Source organism: Pocillopora damicornis, chromosome 4 (assembly GCF_964200805.1).
Source record: "Pocillopora damicornis chromosome 4, jaPocDami1.2, whole genome shotgun sequence".
In the NCBI taxonomy this organism is placed as follows: Eukaryota; Metazoa; Cnidaria; class Anthozoa; order Scleractinia; family Pocilloporidae; genus Pocillopora; species Pocillopora damicornis.
In genome coordinates, this window is record NC_142673.1 from 15,406,549 (window position 1) to 15,426,003 (window position 19,455).

A 19,455-nucleotide genomic window follows, 5' to 3' on the forward strand; every position below is an offset into this window, starting at 1 on the left:
CAAGAGGTTCAATGGTTATCTCGATTACCTAAAAACATTTATTTACATGGTAAAGATTTGTTTATAAATCTATGAATTGACGCCAGTCCTATTTGGAACGAAATGTACTTGAAAGAAAAAAGAATACTAAGCAAAGCAAAAGTTGTCTGCAACACGAAGCATGCCTTTGCATTAAGACTGAGAGTCCTAATGCTTATTATGATACTTTAATTCATATGTTCGAATGTTCCCAAAAATCCTTTGATAATCTGCCCGCACCCAACCCACACCCCGCCCCTCACCACTGAGCCGTATTGTTTTCACTCAGCGACTGGTCAGCGATCAGTTTTATGAGGTAAACATGGCGATCGCTACCTGATTACCGTTTTTGTCGATCAGAAAATTAAAATACCAGCGTGATATTGCCTCCAAGATGAAGCAGTTATGTTATTTGATTCGTACTTCACATTCTAGTCGAAGCTTGAGTGGCACAGGTCATTTCTTACGATGGAATCGACGAGGGGAATTCGAACACTAGTTGTAGTGTATTAATTGTTGGAAGAATTGGTCGCATGGGGATGTAGGAATGGTAAGTTTAACGAAAAATTTCAAATTTTGCCGCTAGAATTGAAAGTAAAGTTCATTTGAATTGCTTTCGTATGTATTTCTGACGGTTTTAGATCTACCTGCTTGATTTATATCAGTTACGCTTCATGTTGACAAATCCTCAAAATGGCGGCTAAACTTGGAGATTGCCGAAAATTAGGTAAGTTCACGGAGTTATAAAGTTTTCGTAAAGGTCGGGCCGCAAAGTTTTTTTTTATAGTTACCTTTTCTATAGCACCTACTTTCTAGCTATGTTAGTTGGATCAGTTAAGAGCGCCTCACTTTTTCAAAAATTTACATTGAATTTGATCGGTTTTGGCATGTGTGACTTAAGCGAACGGATAAGGTGTCATTCAAGTCTTCCTGTTTCCTTGATTGAAACGTGATGTTCACGAAAGTCGCCTCGATGAATAAGATAGAGTTAATATACATGGCTTTGGTATTTATTTTTTGCTAAGTTCCGTAGTTGTTTGTAAATTGTCCTTCAAAGTTGTCATAAATTAAAGTCTTGAAAAGTGTCACGACAAGCCTTCGCTCGAGTGAAATTTAATTTCTGTAAAACTCTGAAAAATAAAGAGATCCGATCAAACGGATTGTGGTTTTAGTATAGGTACATGAATGTCTTACAACACACAAGAAATGAGCGAAATCCGTGTCTCAAGCAAAATCCACCGGACCGCTCTTACAGAGACACTCTCTTAATTCTAAAGAGCATAAAAGATGCTATTAAGTTTGATGTAACACTTCGAAAAAAAGATATGACAGAAGTTTTTGCTGATTGGATTAAATAAACCTGCTGATTAAATTGTTGTGAAGACTTGCTACATATCTCTATATGAGTAGTCAAAACAATTGTAACAGAATGGGTTTTGACAACAAAATGAATATCGTGAATATTATTGAATAGTCCCCTTGACTTTGTTACAGGGATTGTCAAACTATATTGCCTTCAGGAAATAATTGTTAAAGAGATCTTTTTGTTTGAATCAGGACAGATAAGTTGATTTATTTATACTTAAAACAATAATTGAGGTCCTTGTAATATCATTCTTAATTAAATAAATGTTTTACTCTTGGTCTTAGTGAACACAACCTCCTAAAACAATAATGCTCTTAGCAATTCTCTGGCCACACTATAGGCCATTTTCACAGGTTTTGAAAAGATAAATTTGATCTGAAATTTATTTCATTACAAATTGAATTTGGATATCTTTGGAGTAATGAACAACCATGAACCTCACTGGCGATGAAAATTTTTGGTACTGAATTACCATAGAAGCAGTCTTGAAAGAGGTACATGTATATGAACGGCACTTCCTCAGAGGAGTAGCATGTTATTTGTGTTTCTGACAATTTCTAAATGGATGAATGTTGTAGTTTTTTTTTCTTTTAACCCACACAGCTCAAGTTATCCATTAAGAGGTTTTCAACTGAATTGAACATAAATAGCTCCACACAATAGAATCATTCAACATCACTAAGCCTAAATTTTACGGAGCTCTCTGATTGGTGTATTGCGAAGTTACCTGACTTTTTCCTTCGTTTACAATGATATTGAACAAACAACTTACAGTAGTGAAAATAGAGGTCAAACCTCCTCGGGGCAGTTATTGAAAACATATTCTATATCCGAATATATCACAGAAGACCCATTTTTAGTAATTCAGGCGTATACACAGAACCTCTCCTTTAGCAATGTTAGTGAAACAAAACAGTCACTTGTCTTTAATATTCTTTACGCATCTTTACTCACTGCCCCGTTTTCCTCCATTCGTTCGGCGCAGTGACCGCAAACGGAAAGACCCAACGGGTGACATATTTTAGCATCGACCATTGAACAAGTAATGCAAGACGAGTAAAGATAAATTAGGAATAACCATGAGACAACCATGACTTGAAAAGTTCGCGATACGTACCAAATTTCACGTAAAAATTATGGGAAACTGGTAAGGTCGATAAAATCGAAACAGTCTTGTGAAGACGACATGCTTAATTTTCACATCGTGTCACTGCACAAAAGGTGACGAGACGCCGACACCGCGTTGCTTCTCATACTCGCACATCGGTCATACATGATTTGCACACCCAACTGAACTAGTCACAAACCATTCTTACGACTTGCACGTAATGTACAGCTGTCTATTTTCTATCGATCGCCTTAGTCAAATATAACCGATATGGTATGCGATTGTGGCGATTTAAGACCCCTTTTTTACAGCGCTCATTGATGAATTTAATGTCAAATCTTCCGATTTGTTTTTCTGAAAAAAGTAAGTACTTTGACAAAATAAACAATAAAGTCATTGGTAAATTCAAGGACGAAGCCTGCAGAGTTCCCATCACTGAATTTGTTGGTTTAAGATCAAAGATGTATTCTTACATCAAAGGCAAAGATAAAGGCGGTAAAACAGCAAAAGGAATAAAGAAACTGTTATTAAATAAAGACATCAAACATGAAGACTATAAAAACGTTTTATTTGATAGTAAACAAATTCGTCATAAATTGAAAACTGTCCGAAGCAACAATCATCAACTTGGAAGCTAAGAGCTCAATTAAGTGTCATTATTTTGCTTCAACAATAAAAGGTATATATTTAATGGTAGAAATTTATATGCATCGGGACATAAACATACACAATAATAAATGCAGCCAAGTTCTATTTCAATGTTCAACTGGAGATCGTGATTGCATCACATATATATCGGGTGTCGCCTTTCGCAAACGTGACGCTCTTCCCCTTCGCTTGAATTTATGACGATGTATTTCAGTCATTGTCTCAACTTGATCCTGTAGCAAGCGCCGAGAAGTTTCGTTTCTGATGGCTACTCGACATTGATGAACGGCTGATGAATTATGCGACTATCATATGACCTCAAAACAATAGTAATGCTGACTTATTTACTCGAGAAAGCCCCTATTGTATTACATCATGGACTTCCTGTTTTTCTGAGAATGTCACACTACGTCGATTCTTTCCTGTTCTATTTGACTATGTGAATATTCAAACACACTTTTATTTTACGAATCTTGAAAAATACATATAGAGTTCCAAAAACTGCGCTAGTCTCCCACACTATGATTTTATAATATGATTCGATCAGATGGAAAGTAGTACAGTAAGTTAGCGTTGTACAAGATCACTTTTTCGATACACTTTCCTTTATTTCTTCAAGTTTTCCCACATTAGCGATCTTCTTAGCGAAATCAATAGCAGACACTAAGGCCAACACAATCTCTGCTATTAGCGCTGCTCCCTCCGTTCCAAAGGCTGCTATGACCATGGCGATCACCTTTGCTGCAGTCTCCAACCAGTCCTTCCATGTCATATTGCGGCACAAACTCTTGATGATGGTCCACAGCAATCCAGCTGCGTAGGTATCTTTGACGAGGTAGAAAAGGGCTTTAGCCTGGTCATATCTATTGCCCTCCGCCGCATTCCATGAACTGATAAACTTCTTTATCGCCTCCTGGAATTTTGAAGAATTTTCAATTGCTTGCTCGGTTTCTTCGATGGTGGCTTTCATGGTACCCTCGCTTACAGAAATTTCGATACCAGCTGCCTGCGCGACAAGCAGCACCCCCTCCACCACAATACTGGCGTACTGAAGAAACGAGGTGCAGTCGATCGCAGCAACCGTCTCCAGCTTAATGGGTTGTAGAAACTCATGTCCTTCTCTCGTGAACTGCGCCAGATAATAGCCATGGTCTGTCATGCTTATTTCCAGGCAGAATGTTGGAATGGTGAGCCCCTTTTCAATCAAGCTGATTCGGTGTTCGGTTAGATGCTTCTCAAGGCGCTTACGGATATCTGGGATATCTAGTTGAGAGGTAAACTCGTGAGAGAGCTCCACTTCCTCTTTGGCGGCTTTCCTAGCTTCTGCAGTGATAGAATCTTTCAATTCACTGTCTGCAACGAGCTTGGAATAATCTTCAGGGTCGTTCTTTTTAATATACGCCCACGTCCCCTTTACAGCTTCCGAGATGATCTCTTCATCTGTCGCCATTTTCGATCAAGGGAACTTTAGGTTGCTGTGAATGAAAAGCATTCAAGACCAGTTTCAAAATGTTATTGCAGATTTTACACCAACGAACGCAAATACTGCTGAATAATCAAATTTCATTTTAATCAAAATTAGGCAAGATATCTTCAGATTTGAACCTTTTTTAGTCAAAAGTAGGCAAATTATCTTTAGATTTGAACCTCGAAAAAGCTAGATGACGATCGCTACGGAAGAAAGCTGTTTCCACACGGGATATCTAGGTATCTGTTTAATTCATTTCGAGGGCACTTTTCTGATCAACATCATTGCAAGACAATCGAACGGAGAGATGAGTACCACAAATATAGGTTATAGATATCTAAACCTTTTCCAAAATACTGTTACAAAATGTGACGAGAATTTTCCTTAGTGCCCACAGATATTTCGCTCATTCGGACAAATATTTTAACATCGATGCTGAAGCGATCCTTAACGAACGAAGTCAAACCATTATTAACTAGTTCAGCATATGCGCTTGCCCAATAAAACGCTTCACCAGCTCTAATTCGAAGAGCAACTTAAATGAGCTATACAATTATCGTTTGTTATTGTCAACTTAACTTGAAAGAAATCTAAATTGATTATCAACTCAAACCTACTTACCAAATTTAACTGTATCAAGCTCAGAGTCCAGCTTCAAAGGAATTAAGAGATGTAAAGTGCCTTTGACGTTCTGAACTTTCAGTTTATACGCACCGACTCGTCCATCACGTGATAGTCACGAGTAAGCTGTCATTCTATCTCAGCGCTTACTGATTGGTCCATTGTGAATCACCTGATTCTCTCACTTGTTTTCATCTAATGCTAAATTTCGTTGCACCTCCAGGAACCATAAGTAGCTCTACACAATAGAATCGTTCAACATCACTAAGCCTAAATTTTTCGGAGCTCTCTGATTGGTGTATTGCGAAGTTACCTGACTTTTTCCTTCGTTTACAATTGATATTGAACAAACAACTTACAGTAGTGAAAATAGAGGTCAAACCCCCACGGGGCAGTTATTGAAAACATATTCTATATCCGAATATATCACAGAAGACCATTTTTAGTAATTCAGGCGTATACACAGAACCTCTCCTTTAGCAATGTTAGTGAAACAAAACAGTCACTTGTCTTTAATATTCTTTACGCATCTTTACTCACTGTTCTTTACGAACCTTTAACATTCTTTACCCACACTCTTTATGCTTCGTTAATTCTCTTTACGAATCTTTAGTGTTCCTCAACGACCTTTAACTTTTCCTTCCCACAATCAGTCTTTACGTGCTATTCTCTTCCCGCATCTATATTCTGTCTTTAAACACCGGTTCTAAACTTTCTGTTTGCATAAATATGTTTAAACTATATTCTATATCCGAATATATCACAAAAGACCATTTTTTACCAATTCAGGCGTATACACAGAACTGAAAACCTCGAAATGGATAACTCGCTAAAATGCGTTCTTTTCATCAAAGTAAGCGGTCAGATAACAAGCAATACGCTGTGGAAGTAAGGTGAGGTATTTTCTTTGAGAATTTGACGTATTTTTTTATTCCTTAGAGTGGTCGTAAATATTCCCATACAAACTCTTATAATTCCGCCATGACTGTTATTGCGTAAAATGATCATCTCACAGCTGGAGCTTGGACCGTCTGTGGTGTTAAGCGTCTCACGCAGAGTTAGTTGCAAATTTTAGAATGAAAATTACCATTATATTCGTCGCTTTGTCGAGTTTGAAACACAGGAGCAAGTAAGTAAGCTACAGTTAACATTTACGACAGAGGCGAAGTTCTAAATATGTCGCTATAATGGTTGTTTTATGTAACTAATTGATGTGGCGTTTAATTGACACCCGAAACCACTGCCGGTAAAAAAAAGTTAATTGTTACATGTTCGGAGCTATCTCATTGGTGTATTGCGAAGTTACCTGACTTTTTCCTTCGTTTACAATTGATATTGAACAAACAACTTACAGTAGTGAAAATAGAGGTCAAACCCCCACGGGGCAGTTATTGAAAACATATTCTATATCCGAATATATCACAGAAGACCATTTTTAGTAATTCAGGCGTATACACAGAACCTCTCCTTTAGCAATGTTAGTGAAACAAAACAGTCACTTGTCTTTAATATTCTTTACGCATCTTTACTCACTGTTCTTTACGAACCTTTAACATTCTTTACCCACACTCTTTATGCTTCGTTAATTCTCTTTACGAATCTTTAGTGTTCCTCAACGACCTTTAACTTTTCCTTCCCACAATCAGTCTTTACGTGCTATTCTCTTCCCGCATCTATATTCTGTCTTCAAACACCGGTTCTAAACTTTCTGTTTGCATAAATATGTTTAAACTACCTTTTTTTAACGCGCCTTGAAACTCATGATCAGGGAGTTGTCGTGATGAGACAATAGAGTGATTTAGCAAGGGGACGGGAACGTCATTTCAGAACGAGAAAGCGCGCGGATAGTCTGGACACGACTCTATTTCGACTTCTGGTGTTAGCGTGCCGTTCTCCCCAACAAGTTCAGGACGTCATTACGCTGGTTTTCCCGTCGCGATCAAAACGCCTGGGATTTGCGTAAATTTTTCGCTTATAAACGAGATAATACTGTTTGAAATTATTTCAGAACTCATTTTCAGGGTAACCTGGTCCCTTCCTTTGGTTTATTCGGTGTATTTTGAGAAAATTTACCGCTTCATTTATGCTGAATTCCCGAAAGGAAACACAATCGTTGGCAAGCGCCGGATCTAAGATTTTAGAGCTCAGTACACTTGTAATTGAGCAAGGCTTAAAACAGCGAGGGGGCTGTTCTTTGATACATTTCTTTAATCCTGTATGAAAACTCTCAGAATGGGACGCTGTTAATTTTATCATGAATCAATTCATCAATAAATTAAACTTGCTTCATGTTGAAGTTTATCAAAATGAATTTTCATACCTGTAATAGGCGAGTGTTTGGGATGGAGGACGACGGATTTTGAAGAACTGTATGGCGACTTAGGTCAATGAACAATGACAAAAGAACTGGCTCGAGAAGTAAGTGGTTTTTTATTTATCGAGTCACTGTAAGGTTTGATGAATATCAGAATCAGCACTGAATATGTCTCGATCGAGAGCAGACGGGACCATGAGCTCCTGATTGTTGTATTTTAGAAATTTTACAACTTTCCATACAGTTTTCACATATAATATGTACACGTTCCTTTGACTGATAATTTTTCCGTCGATGTTGTGTTTTCCTTGGTGGTGTCTGCCTTCAAATCCCGTGGATGTTGCAATTAAAAATAAATAACGAATTTAGGAATAAAATTGCCAACGAGCAAAATACTTCTTCTCGTAACGTATTCGATTGCATTTATATTTCCAACTCTACTCTCAACTTGCTTAAAAATCGACTTCAGACACGAGATGTAAAATGGATAAAAAATGGATATCCCGGTTCCCTGAAACATTCAAAACCTTAGTTGTTAGAGATTTATCACACGGTTTTCAAGACATTCCATGACTCGGTTCTTAGGCGCTCTAACCTGATTTCAAGTTTCGCTCTACCTTGTATTGAGCGAAATAATTATTTTCAGCAATCTGACGAGTCAGGAATACATTTCGTTGTAGTGCCTACGCGAGGATGGTTACACGGTTTACACAGGAGAATATTCCGTTTCACTTAGCACTATGTAAATTTTGAAAGGAAAAATTTATGACATGTTTTCACTTTCGATCTTCATCCAAATCCACATATTTCCCCAATCATAAAATTCTAATTCAAAACAGTTACCTTGCTAGTAGTGAAATGGGATCCACCCCTTGGATGTAGTGGACCTGAAGGTTCTTCCTGTGCTTATCCAGTAGCAATTTACACTTCCTATTAAATTTTGGGAAAATTGGTGACCCCAATGAGCCGTGCATGTCCGGCGGAATCCTCCAAGTGAAGACTGCTTTTTCTTCCCCTCTTATAGGTACGACAAGGAGACGATTCTGCGGAGGAAATAAATTCAATAAGGTTACATCCGGAAACAAATCAAAGCGTCGTAATTGTACTTAATAAAACTCCATTCTTGCGTCCGGGTTTGACGATTTGGGTTAGAATTAATAAAAAGCATCTTCCCACAAAGTCTTTGATCTTTCCTGCTCCATTAGGTTGAGATGACGGGAAGTGGAGCAGCTGTCATGCGCCGCGATTTCTTCCTGGCGAAGATAAGTATGACAGCCAGCTACCTGGCACACGTTCATTACTTTTCCACATGTAACCATGTGGGCTGGAATCAAATATCTGCGTTTGAAAGAAGAGAATTTCAGTTAGAGTCAGCCAACCCCATACTAATTAATTTCGACTGTAAAGAATCTTGTTAAAAACTGAAGAAAAAAACACGAAATTAAGAAAAGCTATAAGTAACTCAGACATAGATAACCCATACAAAGATGAATTCCAAATTTTAACAAGCATAAAAAAATCCATTGTACTATATTTTTTATTTATTAAACCTTTGACTCCTAACAGACTTAAACAGGACTTAAATGTAGGGCATAGTGGTATTTGGGACATTGACTTTTAGCAAGAGTTAGCAAATTCTTCAAAAATTATATGAGGGGGAAGGACTTTAAAATTAGAATCAGGTCAGGTAATCTAGGGTTTAAGATAGATACAGTAATACATGGTCCTCCTATGACTACCATTTTTGTTTAAGTGCTACTTCTAAATGAGTGTTGGATACTGACAAACAGGCACTGCTTATAGGAATATGTGTCATTGGTGCAACTGTCTCAAACAGCCATAAAATGCATTTTCCAGCAAAACAAGTTTTTTCAGGCAACAATTCCCTTCAGAAACAGACAGGAACAGTGACATTGAAATAGTGGCAAACATAGAGCTAGCCTGACACAGACTAACAGTTTCACTGGTATGGCTGTATTTTTTCCTCAGAATAGATGGTTGATCGACTCAATTTTCTGACTGCTAGAGACTAGCCCCCTTTGACTGGCTCATTGAGTAGGTGACTCACTGAACATTGAACTAACTTACTGACTTTCATATTGGCTTAACACTGCCTGGAGCACTTACACTGTACAGGCTGATTGAGTGATTTACTGGCTGACTTATTTACTCATTAAGTGACTCACTGACTTACTACATGACTGACTGCCTAACTAACTGACTAAGTAGCTGACTACCTGATTGACTGCTTGACTCATTGCCTAACTCCTTACTGGCTGACATACTGAGTGACTGATTGATGGACCTGATGGACTGACTTACTGTTATTTAGCTGAATGATTGCCTGGCTGTCAGGTTCACTTACAAGTGGACCAAGCTATTGACTGCCAGGTTGATTGACTGACCAACCACAACCTGACTGATAGATAGACAGACTGACGGTTTGAATACTTGACTCCCTCACTGATAACTGACTGACTGATAGACTGATGATTTGACTGACCGACTGATTAACTGATTGACTGACTGACTGACTGACTGACTGACTTTCACACCTCCACACTTCCACACTACCAGGTTAAGATAAGTGCAAGTAAGCTTATTACACATCAAACATTTTCACGTTTCACGGTTACTATAAGGTGATTAATTTTGTGTAGCACATTCCATCGTGATGACGTGTTCTGTGCTCTTCTGCCCCAAGTAAAAGCTAACACTAACCCCATTTATTCTTGACTGACTTTCTGACTGACTGCCAACTGATTGACTGACTGACTGACTGCCAACTGATTGACTGACTTACTGCCTACTGGTTGACTGACTGACTTACTGACTGCCTACTGATTGACTGACTGACTTACTGACTGCCTACTGATTGACTGACTAACTTACTGACTGATTGACTGACTTACTGTTGAACTCACTGACTGATTGACTGACTGACTGACTGACAGACTGACTGATTAACCTACTGACTGACTGACTTACTGACATTTCCTTTTCTAGCATGCTGGATTGTGATAACAAAGGTTCTGATTTTGGACAATATTTCATTTAGGGCTTAAGTTTATCTCAAAGTCAGCCTCTGGTGACTTAAAATCTCAATATGATCGCTAGATAAAAATTTTGGTGGCCAGGAAGAAAGAAACCTTGTTCAAAATTATATGATGTAGCAAACGGAGGCCATGTTGCTTGTATTCGAACAAGAGAATATTAAGAGTTTATAATCTTTTATTGTTTGGATCTAAATTAAGTTTTATCGAAATCAGAGATTCTCGCCACATGACAAGGCAACCAAGGAGAAAGAGGCAAATTTTTGTAGAATATGATGGAGCTGTAGCAATATTTTATGAAAATGTGTATCTTGCTTTGACTTCCATCCATTAAAAGTATGTTGTAAAGATGCTACAACTCCCTACATGACAGTCGAAATACCTTTGACCTCTTTTTGAAAACGAGTCTTGGTGTTGATCCTTTCATTTGATTATAAGTTTCATTCACATGCAAATTAAACCCATTTTCAAACAAACAGTTGATCACCAGGCCTCAACTATCAGGGGAGGGGGGGTTTGGAAGATTTTGGAGGTCACTTGGTTTTAAGGGGGAATGGGCAAGGGATCAGTCGTCTTGCGCATTTTTTAAATGAGGGGGATATAGTGGGGCCTCATTAGAGTACTACAGAGTCTTATGAGGGAATCAGATAAATGTTGTTGTGACACATCTATAACCCCCTGCCCCCCCTGACTCCCCCTTCCTCTCCCAGGTGTTAACTAATGATCATTCCCACAATTTTTTGTTCACATTAATCGTTCTTGCATTCTTCCTTTCAGATACTTGAAAGAAAACCAGTCTGAGAAGGGGGTCAAGGAAGAAGAAATGCTTCAAACCTTTGAGTATGGTTGAAAAGGAACCTTATGTAATTATGTTTAAATGGAGCTCAAATTTGTAGAACAAATAGTTCAAGTATTGTTTTCAGTAAATTGTTTTTGACTGTAAACAGATGTATCGAAATTTTCTTCCTTTTTCCTAACTTTTATTTTAGAATTCAGTGAATTTGCATCTTTAAATTGAATCATTTTCGCATAACTGCAAACTATTTCCAAGTATAATTGAATTGCTGTGGTTGTTGTTTTTTTTTGCCACATCCTTTTCCCCTTTCAGTTATCGCAGCTTTCACATTGAAAAAGACGGTCAAGGAAGAAGAGAAGACTCAACTTTTCAGTGATTCTAATTATTGTGTCAATGTCTACCTTCCTGAACTGAAGAGTGTAGTTTTGTAAAAAATTTCTTTTCCCACCCGCAAAGAATTTCAGTGTCGTCTTATAATGAATTCTTTCAACTAGGACCTTTTATTTTCCATTCACTATTTCTCTTACTTTTCGCCTTTTGGGAACCGCAAATATTTAAAAAATTAACATGAATGGTTTTGGAAGAAGGGAATACTCGTAGGATCCGGTGAGTACTAGTGATGTTTTATTGTGTAAACCTTTGAGCTGAAATTTGTTATTCTGTACCAGTTTCAACCTTTACAAAATTGCATTTTCCTTTAATTTAACTATCAGCGACGATTGAACATCTTTATCAAATTGAACCAGAAGTGTTAGAGTTCTGTATTTACAAACATTTTTCTTACTTTTCCTCGCCCAGATTGTATGATCCCGCAAAGATTATAAGTTTAAGAAGACGGTAAAAGAAGAAAATACTTAATATTTTAGTGAGTGCGATAAGTGTGTTATTGTTGAACTGCCTGATTAAAGACCTTTGTAACTTCGTCGAAAGTTGCTTTTTTTTATGTTTCGTCTAGAGTAAAGTACCCTAAACTAGTACCAGAAGCATTGAATTTTTCCAGTAATTCTTGCTGTCTTTAGAGTTAGCTGTTTTTTTAGCTTTTTGAAGTTATAGAGAACACTTACTGCAGACTTGAAATTGTTTTGCAGTTGCTAACAGATGATTTATTCCATGTTAAGTATTGCTGACAAAGCGATTAATATCATCTGTGTCAACTTCAGGATGGGAGAGAACAGAAGGTCCAAGAAAGGTCTAGGAAAAGGAGGGAGAAATTTGCTATCATTCCGCATTGTCTCGTGTAGTGCTCTTACTGTAAACTGAAGCCGGTTTTGATTTGAAAATTCTAATTTATTTTGGATGGAATATTACAGAATAAAGGACTAATGTGAGAGATGTTTATTTTGCTTCTCTTTATTTTTTCAGATAGACTACAAGATACTTTGGAAAAGAAGTGTAAATTGGGAGTTTAAAAACCTCCTCCAACTTCGTCGTTGTGGTGCACTAAAATAACGTTATGTACGGATGGGCATCATTTTGCATCTATAAAGAAACATTGTTTAAGTCTTTTGGCAGGAAATGTGTAAATAGCACATTCGAAGCTCGAAGCTCTCTTTCTTTCTTTTCAAATGTCATAAGAAAAGACCATTTCAACCAAGCGTCTTAGGAGAGTCAACCTTGGAAGGAACAAAAAATAGACAGTTATTTTGTAATTTAAGACAAGTTCATCCTTGTGGTAACTACATTTTTTAATACACATTCATGTTGTAAGACGCATGCTTATCACAATATTTCGTACCACAATGTTAAACTAGTCTCATATTACAAAACAACTGTCTATGAGAGGTGGGTGTGGAGGGGCACTCGACCCCCGATTTTCCGTTTCTTCCGTGATTGATACCTTTTCTTGGTATCTTGCTTGAGATAGTCATTTCTCGCGGCATCTGAAAAGTAAACTAGAGTTCCAAGTAAGCCATATTAGTGTTTCCCGCCAAGAGAATGGAAAATTTTTTGCTTCAAATACAACGAGAATGTCCGTCCGTACTTAAAGTTGTTTGGATGAACCACAAGAACAAAGATGCGAAGATTTTTAGACTTCTTTTCATGGTTGAAATATTTGATTGTAACTTCGGGCAGAGATACCTTCGAAACAAATAGAAATAAACGAACTACTCAATTTTCTATAATATTATTAAACAGGGCATCATATGAGAACAAGAGAATATAAACTGATAATCTCTTGATGAGAATTATAATTTTCCGTTCAACACTACCACAACAGTTATACTCACCAGAATATTCAGTATCCTGGTCCTTTTACCTATTCGCTGTATTGGAAAGCAATAAAATATGTAAGATGCTAAAAGATGTCTTCAAGGCTGGATCTTCTTGAAAATAATGTACTTTTTAATGACATTGATAACACAACAGGATTTAAAATTTCTGTTCAACTACACAAAAACTAGGTGAAAGGTGAAACAAATTTTCAAATAACTTGACTGGTTCTACTTAAAATAACATTTCTCATCAAAGTTAAATGTGAATGTCCAGACCAGCTTCACTGCTAAGAAATAATCCAGTAAGGTTTCCTTCAAATTTGTGAGTCTCAACCGTCGCTTAATGAAGTAGTTGGCTTCTCGAAGATTTCAGGGCGGGGCATTAACAATAAAATAAAGCTAAAAACTTACCCGAGCATTCTCCCCATGTTCATTGGAAAACTTGCAAGCAAACCGTCACCAAAGCCACCTCACTTCTCAGACTTCGTCTCCGCTTTCTTCTAATTTTACCTTGAGGATAAGGAGTATGCAAAAAAAAAAAGACAAAAAAGGCAACATGCAAATTTGATTCCTTCAACAATAACAAGTTAAGCGAGTTGGCTAATTAACAAAAAGCAACACATGCTTTTCACGGTAACTTTTCACTGTCTTTGCATTGCTTGATCACTTGGCGCAATGGATTAGTACACGATCACAAATCAAGAATTCAAAGTCAGCCAAAGAAATTTTCTTTTACCAATCTTTTTTTTTTCATGGAAAAATCAAAGTGCGTTCGACATTTATCGAAATGGAAAGGATAAACTTTTTTAAGGGTTGAAGAGGTACGATTTACAACAGTTATTCTGTATGACTTGACGTAAGTTATTCCCGAAAAAAAGTTGAAATACGCGAGACCCTTGAAAAAGAAAGAGCAAAATTGGTGTACATTAATTATGACAAATTAAACGCGTTGCGATGAAAACCTGTAACAACCCCTCTTTCGCTTTCACAGGGCTGTTTATCACTTGACGATAACGAAATTCCAAATCTGAATCAACTGGTCCAGTGTCCGAAACGTCAGAGCCGTTGAGGTGGCTTTTTACAAAGTACCCCACAACTTTGGTTTGTTTTCGATATGGACTAGTAGTTCAATATTCGAGTTTTTCGGCCAGAAATGCTGGACTGCTCTTGACTGGACTTTGGATTTATGTTTTTGAATAATGATGCCGTTTTGAACAAATAATTATTGTTTGATAATTAACAGTTATATTTCTGTCAAACAGCTTATGATAAAAACTTTTCAACTATACAGGATGTATGCAAGCGTCAAAATATACTTTCTCCACAGAATGTTGTTAGTCCATGCTACCATTATACTAGGAGTTTATCATAGAAGGATTTGAAAAGATATGCTTGAGAATCGAAACTGGAGTGTTCACTAAGAATGGAAGGGCAAGACTGGCAAATAGCATTATATGCAATCTTTAGGAGGCTCCATAGGGTTTTTGCTCAATGTTGACGCCCCAGCGTAATTGTTTTTTAGAAAATGTTTACGCATTCGCTTTTCAAGGTCACTAAAAGCCATCAAAAGGCAATGTGGGAAGTGTTCGAACTACTGTTTGCTGTGGTATATATTATCAAAATGATTTTCGTTATTAAGCTAAGACTCCATGTAGGGAGGCGCTCGCCAGCGATGATTTGGTTTTGCCTTTGATTTTCTTCATTTTGCTTCGGTGATATCTCTCAAATTTTTTTACAATAGGAGTTACAAAAGCAGCTCCTCGCTATTTGCAATTTTGTGTTTTCTTCCTCTATCTCAAATTTGGTCTTATAAATTTTTTTCATCAACAGGCACTTGGGAGGGCTCAAATATGTATAACGGTCCAGCAAATCTTCGGAAATTCCACCGAAGGAAACGCGGTAAATCTTACTCGAAAGATCCCTATTTTCTTTGCCGCAAAACATTACGCTATGGAATAAAACTTCGCTGAGATCGGCATCTAAGCATGCGTATACTTTCGAATCTGTCGCCTTTTGAATCTCTCACCGATCGAAGAGTCAATTTATCAGAACACCCCTACGAAAACATGAGAACCGCAAATGATGTTTCAATTCTCAATTCCTTGAACAATTCTTCACAATCATCAATTTTGTTAGTCCTATTTTCCAGTCCAAAGTCCAGTTCTGCATTCAGTCTAGAGTTAAGTGTAGCTATTTTAGTTGGCTGAATATCTCCAGATCAGTTGAATACAAACGCTTGAAAGGCCGAATGTACTGCGCAATACATATACATCTAATCAATTATTTTACCTATAATAAGCGCGGAAATTTTGGGAATTTGCGTAGTTTTTTTCTGGGCCTCTTAGGGACGAGCGAAAAACAAAAATGAAAAAATGTTCACACGTGTTATATGTTAAACAATTGAGTAAGGGAGTTTCTATACCACCATTACTTCATTTTCTGGCATTTTGGCCGGTAGTTTTCGAAATACACCCTACAGGCTTATCTGAGCATCGTGTCAATCGTACAGGGCGTGCGGGAAAGACGAAAACAACACAAAGGAAACTATAAGAGTGTTCCCTATGAACAACAAAAGAGTTCTTTGCACTTTAAAGTTCGCCTAAAAAAACGGAAACCAAATAAATCAAAGTTTGGATCGTTCGGTCAGCCCACTTTATTGCTCCATTCTCCGATGCCTTAATAGGGTAAATTGGTGTACTTTTGGAATAATAATATAATTCTAAGGAAACATAAAGATGTAAAAACATAAATACAAACTGTTACCTTCCTCCGGAATGTCCTTCCTCTTGACATTAGGTCATCCCTTTGGATCCAACTGCTTCTACCTTGAATTTCATGATGAAATGGAGCAATTCAAAATTTTGTCGTCAGAGTATTTCAAAGGGGATCAACGAAATTCTCATAGGTATAGCTTCTTCAATACATCAGGGACATGATTGGCTAGCTGTTAGAAACCCATCTCTTATACACAGTTCAAGATCTCTACACTACATAAAGACAGTCCAGTTTCCAAATCAGTTTTCACTCTCTTTTGTTTTTTTTTTGATGGACCAAGTCTTATCATTCCAGATAAGGGCTGAGGAAGAGACTTAATGGTGACGCTGACTTTATGGGTGAAGCCAACTCCATTGTGGTCAGCTCTTGGTCACCCACCTCTTGTACACAGTCTAAGATCCATTCAGCCCAGTAGGACAGTCCAGTTTCCAAAACAATTTTCACACACTTCTCTTTGTTTTTTGGTAGACCAAGTTGTCGCATCACAGATCAAGACTGAGGAAGAGGCTTTATGGGTGAAGCCATGTGGGTCAGCCATTAGTCAGCCATCTTTTGCAAACAGTTCAAGATCCTTTCAGCTTTCTGTCACTTCTCTTTTCTTTTCTGTAGACTCAGGATTTTTTTAAGTTGCAGGTACAAGTTTAACAACCAGCCAAAGACAAGCACTTTGGTTACCTAGGAAAGAAACAATGAGAACTGGTTAATAACTATTAAAAATAAATCAATCATATCACGTTGAAAGTGCCTCAATACAGATACAGCTGTAGGCTTCTTGATTTAGAGAGCATGACAAAAATGGTAGAAAAAAATCACTTATTTAATTAACATGATATTGTATAGAAAGGTACTCTAGTAAGATCTGAAACAGTTATTTAATTATATCCCTCTAAATTGTAACCACTAAATCAGATGCCATTATAGTGATAACTATTTAGATAAAAGGTAACTTGATTTGGGAAAAAGTAATCAAGGTTGTGACCCCTGAGAATTTGTTAAGATGATACAAAGCACCAAAATTTTAAAATTGTTTCCTCTCTCTGGTCCAATTAAGGCTGTACCAAAATATGCTTAATACTTCACAGTAAACCATCATATAATAGAAATGTTGAGAAACAGACATCTAAGAAAGCAAGAGTCATCTCCAGTCTTAAAAGTTTGTCTAGGGATCAAAATTAACAATTTTCATGCCCTTGCCAAGTGGCACACATAATTTTCTTTATTTTCAGTTACCTTATTGAAAAATACAGTGAGCAAAAAGTTGAACTAGTTAAATTTTTCATTTAGAGTCAAAAGTGGGTTTGTGCATAAGTTCATCAACAAATTGACTAAAAATCACCAGAAATTTAGACAAACAAAAAAGACAGATTATCAGCTTACATTATCCTGTAAGATGTGCTCTCATTGGCACTGTAACAGGAGTTATGAAGGCATTTTTTTTTGCATATTTTTGTTTGGGTAACAAAGTTGATACAGTAGTCAGGTAGCTAAGGCCCACACAAGCCATGACTCAGTTGCCACAGTCATAAATGTTTTAAATCCCAAACTTTTTGTCAAAGAATGTTAATTTCCCCAGCCAAATGAATTTTCAAACATTTCCATAAATGAGTCCTGATAACGGCCTTGAACCTCCCATCACACTCATCCTCTCTACCCATAACATGGAAACATGATTGATTTTGTAAGAAACCCAACATCAGCTTGTCATTTAGTTCTTAGCAGTCAAAACTCAAATTTGAAGCTTCAAGATTTGAACAAAGTTAAAGCTTAAAATGGAAACACGAAGAGAGCCACTTCTTGGAGCCTGTCCTTGCATGTGGGATCAATGAAATAGCACATGAAGCGCATATGAGATCAGGGCTTGTACCCTTTTTCAGAAACAATTTTCTCGAGATTAATTCCGAGTTCCAGATTATTAACACTTTCAAATATCAACGGTCTTTTTCCAGGGCTTTTCAGACCTGGAAAATCCCATTAAAAAATCCAAGACTTTCCACGTTTTCCAGATCACATATGGGATCCCTGGAGATACGGATGTCATTCTTAGTATGCAAAATAGCACAAGAAATTCTGCAATTCAGCCTTTTTGAATAATAATATTACAATTTGAATTGATCCCAAACCGTTATTAAACAATGTCCTGAAGCTACCAATTTCAATAAATTGTTCTTGTGAACATCGTATAATTCGTTTTTATAGTTAAGATGCTTTTAAAAAACTCTTGCAGCTTACCATATTGTGAACATGTAAACAAACTTTGGAAGGGACCTTTTCGTCGAAGTACACTGTAAACAAAAATAAAATATTTGACTCTGTAAGCAAGAATACGTTTACATTCCTAATAAAGTAACATTTCAGGATCAAATAGCCTTGAAATTTAGTTACAAACCTTTCAAAGTAGAGAGAGAATCCAAAGACATTGACCATGCCGACGAGCGGTGCTGCACCCGCAAAGATATATGGGAAATTTTAGCGGGTCTGAGAAGGAGTAGATGGTCGAGCGGATAGTAAATGACTGTCAGATAAACTTCAACTAAAGAACATTGCAGGAAAGGAAGTCTGAAACATTCACGCTTCAAATGGTGCCTGCAGGATACTTACTGGACACGCTGTTACTATAACTAAGCGAGCAAGGCACATGATGGATGCGTGGCAAATTTTGAGGATTCTTGCTCATCGTAAGGGAAAGTTATAAAAAGTAAAGAAATAAATCATACTTGAGCTGTGGATAATAAAAAATGACAAAAAAAAAGATGATTAATAGGCCATATTCAACGCAAACAAGGCCCCTGTTTTAAAGCGAAGGCAATCACAAGGATTTTGAAGTGATAAGGATTTTCACCAAAATAGTTTCGCACTTAGCCTCATTTTACAGATGAGGTTTTTGAAGTGTGGTGAAGGTCTAATATCTATGTAGTTAAATATCCACAATTTTAAACGGAGTCATCTTCAGGGCCTATTATAGGATTGAAGTAATATCTTTACACCGCATCTTGCACCTATTGATAATAAATCCTTCTGGCTCTCATGTAGCTCAATGTCATGAAAGGTTTGCCGTTTCAGACCATTTTCAGACGG

General features: G+C 37.2%; 2 protein-coding genes and 1 long non-coding RNA gene across 19 annotated transcripts; 1 reads left to right on the forward strand and 2 right to left on the reverse strand.

Moving 5' to 3' along the window:
* The first annotated feature begins 305 nt into the window (after positions 1–305).
* On the forward strand, positions 306–13,694 carry LOC149046983 (uncharacterized). 15 transcript variants are annotated; one of them, XR_016185616.1, is made up of 8 exons: positions 306–568; positions 660–745; positions 6,019–6,122; positions 7,559–7,647; positions 8,568–8,645; positions 8,749–11,998; positions 12,191–12,257; positions 12,755–13,694. XR_016185616.1 is itself a non-coding variant. In XM_089202966.1 (7 exons), exons 4-7 carry the CDS (start codon positions 7,624–7,626, stop codon positions 11,379–11,381), a joined length of 171 nt encoding a protein of 56 aa, XP_089059092.1. In that variant the 5' UTR covers positions 306–568; positions 660–745; positions 6,019–6,122; positions 7,559–7,623; the 3' UTR covers positions 11,382–12,724. The 15 variants fall into 15 exon arrangements, 7 of the variants coding, with proteins under 7 accessions (XP_089059092.1, XP_089059086.1, XP_089059089.1 ...); XR_016185614.1 differs by having other exon boundaries at positions 8,749–12,257; XR_016185615.1 differs by lacking the exon at positions 12,755–13,694 and having other exon boundaries at positions 12,191–12,724.
* Positions 3,044–5,367, reverse strand: LOC113671315 (uncharacterized). The gene is made up of 2 exons (XM_027187526.2): positions 5,230–5,367; positions 3,044–4,615 (listed from the first exon to the last, which is right to left on the reverse strand). Exon 2 carries the CDS (start codon positions 4,588–4,590, stop codon positions 3,724–3,726), a length of 867 nt encoding a protein of 288 aa, XP_027043327.2. The 5' UTR covers positions 4,591–4,615; positions 5,230–5,367; the 3' UTR covers positions 3,044–3,723.
* On the reverse strand, positions 7,654–18,989 carry LOC149046984 (uncharacterized). Of its 3 annotated transcripts, none has more exons than XR_016185624.1 (7): positions 18,767–18,839; positions 18,610–18,662; positions 16,369–17,055; positions 14,017–14,115; positions 13,621–13,656; positions 8,387–8,881; positions 7,654–7,865 (listed from the first exon to the last, which is right to left on the reverse strand). It is a non-coding gene; the product is annotated as an uncharacterized LOC149046984 (long non-coding RNA). The 3 variants fall into 3 exon arrangements; XR_016185623.1 differs by having other exon boundaries at positions 7,654–8,054; XR_016185622.1 differs by lacking the exons at positions 7,654–7,865; positions 8,387–8,881; positions 13,621–13,656; positions 14,017–14,115 and having other exon boundaries at positions 16,635–17,055; positions 18,767–18,989.
* Between the last annotated feature and the right edge of the window lie 466 nt (positions 18,990–19,455).

What these genes read in the sequence shown, in the direction of transcription:
- LOC149046983 (XM_089202960.1), top strand. Translation starts at nt 7,624, where the DNA reads ATGACAAAAGAACTGGCTCGAGAA. An exon ending in CAAAAGAACTGGCTCGAGAA is followed by an intron (nt 7,648 to 8,567) that starts GTAAGTGGTTTT and finishes CCCCTCTTATAG; the next exon opens with GTACGACAAGGAGACGATTC. An exon ending in CAAATCAAAGCGTCGTAATT is followed by an intron (nt 8,646 to 8,748) that starts GTACTTAATAAA and finishes CTGCTCCATTAG; the next exon opens with GTTGAGATGACGGGAAGTGG.
- LOC113671315 (XM_027187526.2), bottom strand. Translation starts at nt 4,590, where the DNA reads ATGGCGACAGATGAAGAGATCATCTCGGAAGCTGTAAAGGGGACGTGG.